The sequence below is a fragment of the Chironomus tepperi genome, unplaced genomic scaffold (genome assembly GCF_022539635.2).
Source record: "Chironomus tepperi strain 1889 unplaced genomic scaffold, CSIRO-AGI_Ctep_v1 contig_244, whole genome shotgun sequence".
In the NCBI taxonomy this organism is placed as follows: Eukaryota; Metazoa; Arthropoda; class Insecta; order Diptera; family Chironomidae; genus Chironomus; species Chironomus tepperi.
Window position 1 is genome coordinate 501,475 of NW_027226366.1, and position 12,819 is coordinate 514,293.

General features: G+C 30.0%; 1 protein-coding gene across 1 annotated transcript; it reads left to right on the plus strand.

The window, feature by feature from the left end:
- Positions 1-1,453: 1,453 nt before the first annotated feature.
- Pi3K21B (phosphatidylinositol 3-kinase regulatory subunit alpha) lies at positions 1,454-10,345 on the plus strand. The gene is made up of 4 exons (XM_070641164.1): positions 1,454-1,733; positions 6,309-7,406; positions 7,545-7,632; positions 7,892-10,345. Exons 1-4 carry the CDS (start codon positions 1,725-1,727, stop codon positions 8,971-8,973), a joined length of 2,277 nt encoding a protein of 758 aa, XP_070497265.1. The 5' UTR covers positions 1,454-1,724; the 3' UTR covers positions 8,974-10,345.
- The last annotated feature ends 2,474 nt before the right edge of the window (positions 10,346-12,819 follow it).

Consider the following 12,819-nt stretch of genomic DNA (forward strand, 5'->3'; position numbering starts at 1 on the left):
TTTATGGTATTAAGTGTCGTAGCTTGATATAAATTTATTTCTATATTTTTTTTTTTTTTTTTGGAAATATATTTGAAGGTCTTTTCTTTATGTGAGCATACATGACTGTGTGTACTGTGCATATTTGAGGCTGCATTACTATCGATAGTTTTCTCTCTACCGTCTTTGTATTTGTGCATTATGACGTATGCTGATTTTATTTTATATTCGGGATTTTAATACATCGATCTAGAATTTCAAGGCTATACAGTCAGCAGCTAGGGAATACAAGGTCTTAGTCATTAAATTTGCTACCCACTACATTGATGATGACGGAATGATCAACATGTTGTACATTAAATAACGTTGTTACCAAGTCCATCTTCTTCTTCTTCTAGATAATTCCAACAACAAATCTTTTGAAAGTCGGTAACTTAATATATTCGATATATAGTGACTATTACATATGCAAAAGGAGGCTTTACATCGTGTCTCATCTGGTCTCATTATCACCCGGCATGAATATATTTAATTTAACATTTGCCGGCGGCTCTTTTCAATAACTTTTGACCTATCAATTAAAATATTTTAATTCTTACACACAAATCAAGTCCGTTATCAGCCTTAATTTCTCGTCAAACTGCAAAAATCCGAAACATAATCTCGGAAATAAAGTTATTGCTGATTTTTTAATTTTTGCGACGTACACCAAATAATCTTCGAGAATAAATGAAGATGAAGAAGAAAATGTTGAAAAGAGATTTAAAAGAGATTTACATATTTTTCATGATTCATGGATTTCCCATTTGCGTAAAAAAAAAGAATCTGATCTTGTCTTACATGTTGTCGGAAGAAGAAGCTTCTAGAGATAAATTTGAATAAATTTTTGAAAAACTTGAATTTGATGAGGATTTTTAAATTTTCTGTAACGGTCAAAATTATTTTGAATTTAGATTTGAGAAATTCTTGTGTATCCCTTGTGTGCTAATCTAAACATTTTATGAACTGGGTGGTTGGGAGATGTGCGGAAAATTCATTTTTGGGTAGTTATAGTTTTTGAGAATTTTGAATGTTTTTGAGATCGCAGGAAGCTTAGAATTGTTTATTGTTAATTTAAAAGGTTTTTGAAGTGAATTTAAGGAAAAAGTTTGTGAAATTTCATGGAAATCATTGAGAATTTCATAATATTTGAAGTTCAGGCTGAGTAATATTCAGTCTAGATTCATAATTACACAATAATTGACATCAATTGAACATATTAATCAAAATTTTGTAATTCTTATAAGTAAAAGTTTTTAACGTCAATTTACGAAAATCTCAAAATGGAGTACTAAAATCGAACTTACGTTTCTCAGCTGTCTATACTAAAAGAGAAGAAAAATTAGTCGATACTTTTTAGTACTTTGAATGAAGGTTTTTTCTACATCCAATTAAAATTAAGTTCTTTAATATAGAAAAGTGAATTAATATTAAGATTTGTATATTTCTATACTGTGTAACGTGATTCAAACAAAGTTTAATAATTTTCTACTACTTTTCTTCTCGGTTTATAGTCATTAAGTAAAGTCTCTGTTCAAATGATTTTTGTGATAGAATTTTGAAGGAAAGAAAAAAAAATCAATAATTATATATCGCGTATAAAAATTACAAAAAAAAAAAAAATTAAGAAATGTGTTTCAAAAATTGATTTTGATAACTTAGGCTTTTCAAATTTTAATAAATTTAGTAGTATTTTACAATTAAACATGGCCCAAGTAAGTAGTAAAATTTTTACAATTTTTCAAACTCTCGATTAAAAAAAACTTTTTTTTTCCTCCACCATAATTTTTTTTTCATTCCATCCATCCAATTGAGAAAAAAAAGTATAATCTTTATTTTATGACCAAAATGCAAATTAACAATTTAAATTGTTAAAGGAGGAAAAGAAAAACTACAAAAAAAAATTTATTTTTATAAAGTTTTGCATTTTTATATGAAAGAAGAAGGAAAAAAAAATTGTGCTTAAGTGAATAGTCACACAATATTCAAATTATTTCTTTTCTTCTTTCCATCTCACTTACTCACTTCTTTTTTTTACATTTGCTCATCGAAAAAAATTTACTTTTTTTTTGTTAGAAACGTTTCTAATTTGTCTGTCTGTCTATTAAAGTAAATTAGACTCCATTTCTAGTCATTTTACTTTGTTGCTATACGAATCCCAATGTCGGGTTGAGTAATTGTCAGTGTTCTTTGTGTGTCAGCTGTACTGTAAATTTAATTGTGAATATATATTTATATATGGGGAAAGTAAATTGAGGAATTAATGATTTTGAGGGTTTTCTAGGAGCTTTAAATTGCTGCCTAGATGCTCTACTTTTTTGTTGTTATAGTTATAAAGTGAACAACCTTCATACGACAAGATCCAGTGAAATGTCTCTCATAATCCATAAAAAGAAAGATTTTTTTTTTTGCACATCTTAATGACTTGTAAGACTTTTTGCCGATTTACTAGCTAAATGCGCTGTCATAAATTTTCTACAAATACTTCTACACAAGTCTTTTTCATACTTCTTTTTTTTTCAAAAGAGAGATAGAGAGAGAAATATGAAAAAAAGGTATTCAAGAATAAAAAAAAAGAAGTGAAAAAGAGTCATAGCCACATCTCTAATATATTCTCCTTTTTTTAAATTTAAATTTTTTTTTTGTTTGACGAATACTGTATATTGTGCATTCGATCAGTATTTGCTATCTTGCATTAGCATTTTATCAGTAGCTCACTCTCTCTCTCACTCACTCACTTACTCTTCTCTTCTTTAGTGTGATACCATTTTTTTGCCAATATACATACAGTTTATTCATGGATATATATTATATTATATTATATATATATGTACCTTTTGTGAATTTTAATTTTATTTCACTTCAACTCATGTTTCTCGCTCTCTCTTTTTTATTAACTTAAACTATAATATAATATATAATTTAAAATAATATATATAGAGAATGAAAAAAAATGTATATACACGGACTTAGTTACTGTACATTGTATATAAAGATCGGAGCACATACATCGCTTTTATATAAATGTATTCAAGTGATGTGATGTGACCGGTATTCGGTATTCATTCATTCGACCTCTATAACTCGGTGTGGATTTTTTTTTTTATATTTTAGTGGAAACAATTCCATACCAAAATATATTCTCATTTTTGGTGCCTTTTTTTTTTGAAAACTGAAACAATAGATGAGGAACAGCGAAAAAAAAGAGATTTTTTATATTATATTTTTCATCATAAAATAGAAGCAGCAGCAGCAAAAAAAAATTAGATTAATGACAAAAAATGATTGTCAGCATGCTCGAATTAAACAACTTCACTCTAAATTGTGTATGGTGAGTGACGAAGTGAGAGCGAGATCTATTTACATGTGTGTGCGGCGATCTCTTTTCTATATAAAAAGCTCTTTTTTTGCAGCAATCTTACATGAATTGATGTATATGTACATATATGTATTTTTATACGACGATAACTAGATGAAAGCCTTGAATATATGTATAAATATATATATAATTTTTTTTTCTTTTCTCGCTTCTCATATGTGCGAGAGTGTGTATATAGCACATCGCAATTCCATACACACATTTTTATTAATTTATGAACCATGCTGACTCCTTTTTAGGGACGATTAAAAAGTCAAAATTATTGATTAAGGTTAACTTAATGAAAAGAAATTGCGCAGAATAGTATTAATATATGTATGTGCTGTATATATATAGTTATTATATATATTAAAAACCAGAAAAGAAAAGAGTATTTTAGAGGTGTATGAAGAGAGGAACCAAAGAAGAACTTTTTTTTTTTTTGCCGAAAAAACACATTTCAGACAACAAACTACGCACAATTTTTTTTTAATAATCTTGCGTGCTAATATATACATACAGTTCGCAAAAAAAAAAAAGTTTGAATTCTTTTCATTCATTTTCTCTCTCTTCTTGGTTCTTTCTTTATATTTCCTTAATAAAGCGATCCAAAGCGATTAAATTTAAGTTGTATATATTTATGATCTATTATATACACCACCAATAAATTAAATGAATGACATACAGCAAAAGGATGTTCTCATCAATTTTAACTTTACCGGTTTTCTACTTTTTGCGTTTGCCCCAAAAGTTCATGCTTCCATTGCGCAATATCTCTTTTTTTTTCTTCTTCATCAACAGTTTTTCTTTTACTTTCTCTTTTTACATTCTTGTAAATCCTTTTTTTTTTAAAAAAAAAGTCAGCAGTGAACGACGAGAAAGAGGAGGCATTACATTTTTATGTATTACATGGAAGAGATGGAAAGGAAAAATAATTTTGTGGATGATGACGAAGAAGAAGGAAGGAAGGAAAATTGGAAAAAAGAAATAGCTCTTATGGAGAATGCCTGGGCAAAAAAAAGAGATTTGGTTCCTTTGTGCTTGTCATTTTTTTAAAAATTGGAATTCTTTTTCGGATCGGGAAAGTTGCACTAGTTTTGGTCTATTGATAAATTTTAGTCAACTTCCACGCGAAATCATGTATAAAATACTTATCGCTGTTATCTTTTTGGAAGTGTGAAATTTGCCTTAATTTTTTTTTTTTTGCTTCATTTTTTTCTACTTTATAATCTTATCGGGCAAAAACCTTGGACGGGGAGAGAATATTTGATAAGACAGTCGCTATTAAACTTAGAATGACTCCCTCTATTTAGTTATTGTGACTAATTATTAGACATCTTGCCTACTTTTAATTCTGTACGCATGTTGTGATAAAATAAAATAAGCTGATTAGTATTTTTTTTCGGTAACAGTTTATCAACAATTACACGGAATTTGTTTCTCTTTCGACATTCTCTTCTCTTTTTTACTTTTTCGGAAGCGGATGTTTAAAATCTTTCATAATAAATTTTTCTCTTTTCTTTAACATAAACATAAACTTATGCTGGATTATTTGAAATATTTTTTTCGCTTTAATATATGCTGGTTTGATAGATTTACACCTTGCCTTTTTATTTTCGGAACTCGTGAAATTTCACGTAGCACAATTAAAAAGTCCAAAGATCATCTACGTGAAAATTTTTATCGGATGATTTTCATTTAGCATTACATGCAGTGTTGGAATTATCATTTTTGCGGTTTAGAGAATTGGACGGGGATTTTTCGGGAATGTTCAATCTAATCTCAGTCTTATCTAGTGTCTAGGCAATCATGATATGACAGACAGATGTTCAGCATGCATTTTAATGTTGTCACTATATCTTAACAGACAGAGAGATCGCTTATAGGTATCTAAGTTGTCTTTCTGCAAATCATGCTCTTTGTCTTTTAGGGATATTCTCGAAACTTAGAGCCAAGAGGCAGCGAGTCGGTAAAAATGATCGAAATAAGCAATTGATTGACACAATGTCGTGGTTGCAACTTATCAATGTGTCCAGTTTAAGAGCAAATCAGAATCAATTGACGTCCATTAGATGAAATTGAGCTATTTATAAGAATATCTTGCTTAGTATAAAGTAGACCTCACTGTCGACCCAGATTTTGTATGAAAACGTCGACTATCAAATTCTCGAGCTTGAAGCTTTGCTTTTAAGTATCCTGAATAGCTTCTAGCAATTACACAGATCGGTCTCCTCATAATTTTAGATATGCCCTTGAAACAGATAATGAGTATAAGCATTATTACTTCCCATTCTTCGTCATTTAAGCCTTAGCAACGACTTGGTAATAAAAAAATCACGACCAAAGTCAATAAATTTGCAAAAAAATTCTAGAATGCAACGCTGCGTCCATTCATGAAAAAAAATGTCGATGAGTTCTGGATAAAATCATTAGTAAGGAACAAAAAAAAAAGTTTATTGCATTAAATTGAATAAATTTGAAGCTTGTGGCAGTATTAAAGTCGTCAATATAGTGCATATATCAGCAAAGCAGACACATTGATACCCGATTATTACTAAGTATTCCCGATTATTCTCTAAATAAACAATCATGTACTCTATGTACGTGCGGAACGCGAGAAGGACATCACAATTAAGAAAATTATACTGATAATAAAATACAATAAAGATGATTAAGTCGTTCATTATTGCATCTCAAATAATCGAATAGTTTAAATACGTGCGGGTAATCATGACACTTGCTGCAATATCTGTTAAACTTCCTAAATCATTTTTCCTTCCTCTTATTCTTCGATCTATCTCAATGAATGAAATGAAATGAAAAAAAAGTCTTAAAATTGTTCCTTGCACAAATCGAGAGCGTATTTACATTACTTTATTAAAATTAAAATATGGACATAAGCAATTAATAATTAACTTGATTTCTATTATAGATTCCAACATCTACTGATGCTCCACCACAACCACCACCACCATCATCATCATCATTATCATCAACATCATCAATAATTAATAATAGTAGTAACAGCAACAATATCGGAATATTTGGCGTAGATTTGAGTTTATCCTATGATGCAAAATCCGAAGCACCGTTAATAATAGTTTTGCTTACATCGGAAATAGAACGACAAGCTAGAACACAAACAAATCTCGATTTATACAAATTATATCGTACAAAAATTCCTTTGGACAATTTAATCGAATTGAGGGATGTTCTCAACACAACAAATGATCAATTATTGAAAATCGATCTAACAAAATATGAAATTCAATACTTAGTTAGCATCATGAAAAGATTTTTAAGGGAATTACCCGATCCCTTGGTACCCGTCGAGTATTATGATCGATTCATCAATATTCTTAAGCAGTATGCTGATAAGTCAGTAGTTCATTTGATGCATTTAATTAATAGTGAATTGCCTGAAAACCATCGCATGACCTTAAAATGGATTATGGCACATCTGTGTCGTATTTGTTGCATGCAATTTGAACGCGGCATTCAAGAATTGCCGCTACCATTAGTACAATGTTTCTGTCATATTTTTCTTCGGCCCATGTGGCCTGACATTGTTAAAATAGTTTATAATACGCCAGAACATATTAGGATTATGGAAATGCTGCTTCTACATGGCGATTGGCACATCAAATTGCCAGATTTCGTTTGTGCACCGGCTCTGCCACCACGAAAGAACTCATCAAGAATTGGTGTGATAAAACCATCGGCAGTCGTCTCACCACAGCCACACATTTCACAACCGTCACATTATAATTCAATTCCGTATCCAGTAAAGCCGACTCAGCAACAACCATTACAAGAAAATTTCTATACTGTAGCGATGATGAATCCACACTCTACACTTGCAAATATTACAAATACTGGACAAATGAAACAGCAAGCTATGCCAGGAAAACAATCATCACAACAAAAGTCGATCGGCTCACTACCACTTACAACTTCATCAAACCAAATGACACCAACGAGTGGCGCAAAGCCTGACAGTATGTGTTTACATGATGCTGAATGGTATTGGGTACGTATCCAGATTTTTCCAAAGAATAAATAGTTCAATTCCTGAACATAAAAAAAGATGCTATTTGATATAGCTAGTTCCGTTTACAAAATGCATGTGCAATAATATAATTTTTATTCTTTATTCTTCCTCCCCAAGGGCAATATATCGCGTGACGAGGTTAAAGAAAAGTTGATGGATGCTCGTGATGGTACATTTTTAGTACGAGATGCATCGAATGGATGTGGTAAGTTTTTGAAAACAAAATAAGCTGCAAATATTGCACATTTAAAGAATCATCAATTTTTTGCATAGCAATAAAATAACTTTCATATTGATAATGAGTGCTCTACTTATTTTCATTTGAATTGCTATAAAATAATGTCTAATAATGAAAATGTGAATTTATAATGAATAATTCGCTAAAAAATGATTCAATTCAAAACAATTTTGTTGCTAGTTATCGACATATGACTAAAACTCTGTATGTATTATTGTCTTTTTAGGTGAATATACGTTAACATTAAAAAAGGATGGAACAGATCGTGTCATCAAAATTTTTCACAATTCCGGTCGTTATGGATTCTTGAAGGAGAGCGTGCATTTCACATCTGTTGTAGAGCTCATCGATTTTCATCGTACAAGATCATTAAAAGACTACAATTCAGTTTTAGATGTTAAATTATTATATCCAGTATCGCGATTCTCACATGATGAAGAATATCGAAATTTATTGGAAAATAAGGATGCATTGGTACAAAAATTTGTCGATATTACAACAGAAATAAAGAATTTGTATCATAGTTTGGAGCAATTGTCGGATGTTTATAAACGTACGGAAAGTGATATTGGTTTTAAACGCCAAGCACAAGATGCATTTAAGGAGGCGGAGGATATGTTTAAGGAACAAATGCTAATCCAAGAACGTTATCGAAAAGAAGCACAGCCTCATGAATTTAAGAGTTTGGATGAGAATAGTGAACTGCTTAGGCATCGTTTGAGTGCATTAGAGGATTGCAAAAGGAATCTGGAATCAGATCTGGACATTCAACGACGACAGCACCAGAAATTAGAAATGGATATTAACAAATTAAAATTAGAAATTAATGCATTATTACGTCAGGAGAAGCGATTGAAGCAAATGATGTCAACACAAAATATTTCCGATCAATTGATAAAGAGAATTTTAGAAGAGGGGACAAGTGCATGGATTAATCAGGATAATGTTGAACATACATTTGCTGAAATTTGTTGGTATTTCCCAAAATATTCTCGTTCCGATGCCGAGCGTGTATTAGCCGAAGCACCAACTGGTACATTCTTAATTCGTCCAAGCTCAGCAAGTCGAGCGTATGCATTGTCGATTATGTGTAATGAGCAAGTGAATCACTGTATGATATATCAAACAGAAAACGGATTATATGGATTTGCTGAACCATTCATCATCTATAAGTCATTAAAAGAACTTGTTCTTCACTATAGAACAAACTCACTAGAAGAGCATAATGAAAGCTTACAAACAACTTTAAAGCATCCGTTACGAGAGTATTTATCGACAAGAGAAAGCTCCAGTTCAACAATGTCATAATCAGGTAAAGTGTCAATGGCTGCGATAGTACAACCCAGTTATCATTTCAAGTAAAAAAAAAAGAAATTAGAAAACTATTCAATGTGAATGAAACACAAAAAACAAAACAAAAAAAAATCTTTAATATAAACTTTAAATGTCGTCGTAGTAGTGATCAAAAAAAATGTTAGATGAAACAATACAAAAGAATCCAATTAAAAAATTTTGTCAAAACATGAAAAAAAAAACTCTTTTTAAAGCGGCACAGAAGTTCTTCAAATTTGACAATGCGTTTAAGTTGAGCTGTGCGAGACATACAAAAAGGATGCAAAGTGAAATTTGAACAGCTTTATGGGCACGCGCTCAAAACAAAAAAATAATAAAACATTAATAATTATTAAACATCAACAAAACAAATGAAAAACAAAAAATTTATATGAAAGAAAAGAAGAAAAAATTGAATCTTATTTGCATGTACTGTTTTTTAAATTGTTAGGATTTTCAAGTCATTATTTTATATATTTAAAGAGATGAGAAATATGCGAGGAAAGAAAAAAACCTTTTTTTTAAGACACCATGACTAAGTCAGAGTTGAGAGTCGATTGGACTTCTTTATCAAATCATGTCAAATATTTATGATTGCTACTGATGACATAAATGTGCAATCTAATGGCTAAATGTCCATTGGCTGCGAAATTATCAATTTTATTTTGTATAAAAAACCTTATCAATGTAATCAAAAAGTTTCTAATTTAACAAATTGTAGTTCAGAAGTGAATTTTCCAATGTTACTTGGATTTGGATTGCATTTTTGGATGATTATCCTTGATTTAAATGCGTACTAACGATTCAGTGACTAATTTTTGAGTTTACTGGATCTTTTTGAATCCTGGATCATGACAAGATCAGTAATCTTTGATCTTTGACATCAAATATTATTTAATTTCAACATCCAGAAAGTAAACAACATCCAGAAAGCAAAAACTAAATTCAAGTAAATTTACTACTTAGCTAGTTCTTAGAATATCCAATGGAAATATCGATTAAAATCATATTAAACTTAATAAATAATAATGTGTAGTAGTTCATCATTCATCAGTGGCATGAAAAATAATTTGAAAAATGATGATCAAATTCAACCGGCTGTCAACTCTCAACATGGAATTTAATATTACTTGAGCATAATTGTTTGAATTAAATTTTTTTTATTAAAGAGATATAAGAAAAATATGAGGAAAGAATGAAGTGTGAAATGAAGAAAAAAAAATATAAATTTTAGTGATCTTATGGTGAACAAAGGGAAGAAACTAATTTTGCCTCAAACCTTTTGAATTTATTTCTTTCCTTTAAAAAAAATAATAATACAAAAAAATAAGTCTATATAAATGAAGAAGTTTTATTAAAGTTCGTAAAAGGAGAATTACGACGAGCGCATTTTCTCATTTGGGGATTGTCTGTGAATTTCATTAAAAGTCTTATTAAAAATTCAACAAAAATAAAAAGTATCAAGAAGAAAGAAGTTTTTAGCCGGAAAACTCAAGAGATTGCCGGTGCAAAAAAAAAGGAATAAATTTATTCCATACCATGCCTATATCTTTTTCTATAAAGACATTTAAAGGATGAAAAACAAAAAATAAAGAATTCTATATAAGCTTATGAAGTGAAAAGTGCGAAGCATTATTGCTGTGAAAAATGAAGTCATGAGTGTATTACATCCAGTATGTCCGAATATCACAAGTCGGTTAATCAATCCTAAATCCAGCACCAGGTCGTCGAGACTCTAACATGAAGTTGGATTTAAACAGAATCCTACATCATGTCAGAGTCAAGTCGACCTTGGATCAGATTGTCGATCGATTAACCGACTTCTGCTGCTCGGGATGTGAGATTAATCCATTAATCTCCAACAACAAGTCAATTCAAATTAATTTTTAAAAAATAAATCATGTAAGTGCTGGTAAAATCATCAAAAATAATAAGAAAATTTGACCAACAACAAATCCGTACTTTTACGTGCAAATTTTAAATTCGTCAGAGTAGTCACGTCCAACTACTTTATACAAGCTACAAAAGTGATTGCCATTTTATTCTCAGGTAGTCTTGGAACCATGAGGTTGATGTTTGTTTAATATTCAAAGAATAAAAAGTAATTAATTAATTGTTGAAAAATCATCAGCCTTTTGTGATGATAAGATACATAAAAAAGAAATTTACTAAAAATTTAATTAAAGAAATTTTTCGACTAAGGATGTGAAGCTTTTTCATAGTTTTTGAAAATTGACTTTTTTTTGGGATTTTCTCATATGATGAAAAGGTTTCATGTCTTTGGAATTTTGTGAAAATTTTTGGAACATCTTTTGGGATTTTTGGTTAGTTTTCTTCAAGTGTCACAGCCTTCTTAGTTGTGGCTGACTGTTAAAATTGCTGTTTTATTACTGAACTAGAGTTTGTAGGATTCCAATGTGAAGACAGGTTTTCACTGGAGTTCGGTCACGAAATTCCGGCAGGTTCTGACAGGAACTCTGAAAATAAAGATTTTTTGAGACTGAATCGAATTTTTTTAATTTTTCGTGATGGTGACCTTGAGAATTTTTAGTAAATGTCTCGATGCCATCTCAATCTCAAGAATTCTTAAGAGTCAAGTCTGAACAACACATCAAGCCAATGGATTTAGTTACTAAGTCAAAGATGCTGAACTGAACTGTTTGTCATTTGATCACTCTTTGATCATACTAATAGCATTAGTTCTGGATTTTTACTAGTTGCCTTTGCAATGATGTGTCACCAGTCTGGAAGGCACGCGGCGTAGACCGGTTAGACCGGATTTCAATGAATCCAGGTTAATGACAAAGTCAAGTCGACCTGGATCCTAATTTTGCGCATTTTAAATGCAATTTACCTTCCAAGATAACCCAGAAAGAAGTAAATATTGACAGTCAGCTATGAAATTTGAGGGTGGGAGTGCCAACTAATATAAAACTGACCCAAATATCACCAATATTGGACATTATTTTAAACAATGACAAACAAATTGATAAAAAAAATATTATGGAGTACAAGACAAAGAAAAAATATTTACATGATTGTGACAAGAAGGCATTAATGATAGCCCATAATCCCCTCACAAACAAATTGAGAAAATGCGCGACAACAAAAAAAAAATCACAAAAAATATAAGCAAATAATGTGATCTTAATGAATATGTTTTGAAGTCGATGATTGCAACTAAAATTTAATATTGATGAAAATTTTTAATAAGTTTTCGTAATTTTTATATTTTTTATAACTTTGAATGCGACCCGGATGATGGATATGAAGATATAATTGTACAAGTGAAAATGTTAAGAATTTTTTAAAAATTCAAATTTAACTTTTTTTAAAAATCTGAAGAGAGGAGATGAATTTTTTTTTCTTACAAATTACTTTTAAAAAAATATTTTACTTTCTTTTCTTTCTCTTTTCTTTTTGCGTTTATCGAAGATAAAATTCATTTGAATTAACTTTTTTTTTATCTAATGAGTCCAGTGAATACAAAAGAAGAAGAAATAAAATAAAAAGAAAACATACAAAAAGAGGAAAATCTCATAAAAAATGAAAACAGTAATTCAGTTGCTATATACCCCCCAATCTTTCATATGTCATGGAAAAATAATGAAATTAAACTTTCTTCAAAAAACCACAACATGATTTTTTACTGTTAAAAAACAAAAAAAAAAAAATAAATTATCTGTGAAATGTCTTTATAATATTAAAAAAGAAAATAAAGATAAAAAATAAATTGAAAAAATGAATATAAAAATTTGTTTTAAAATAATTGACATCCTTTTTATTGCTTTTCAGATTTATTTGCGCCAATTCTAGCTCATT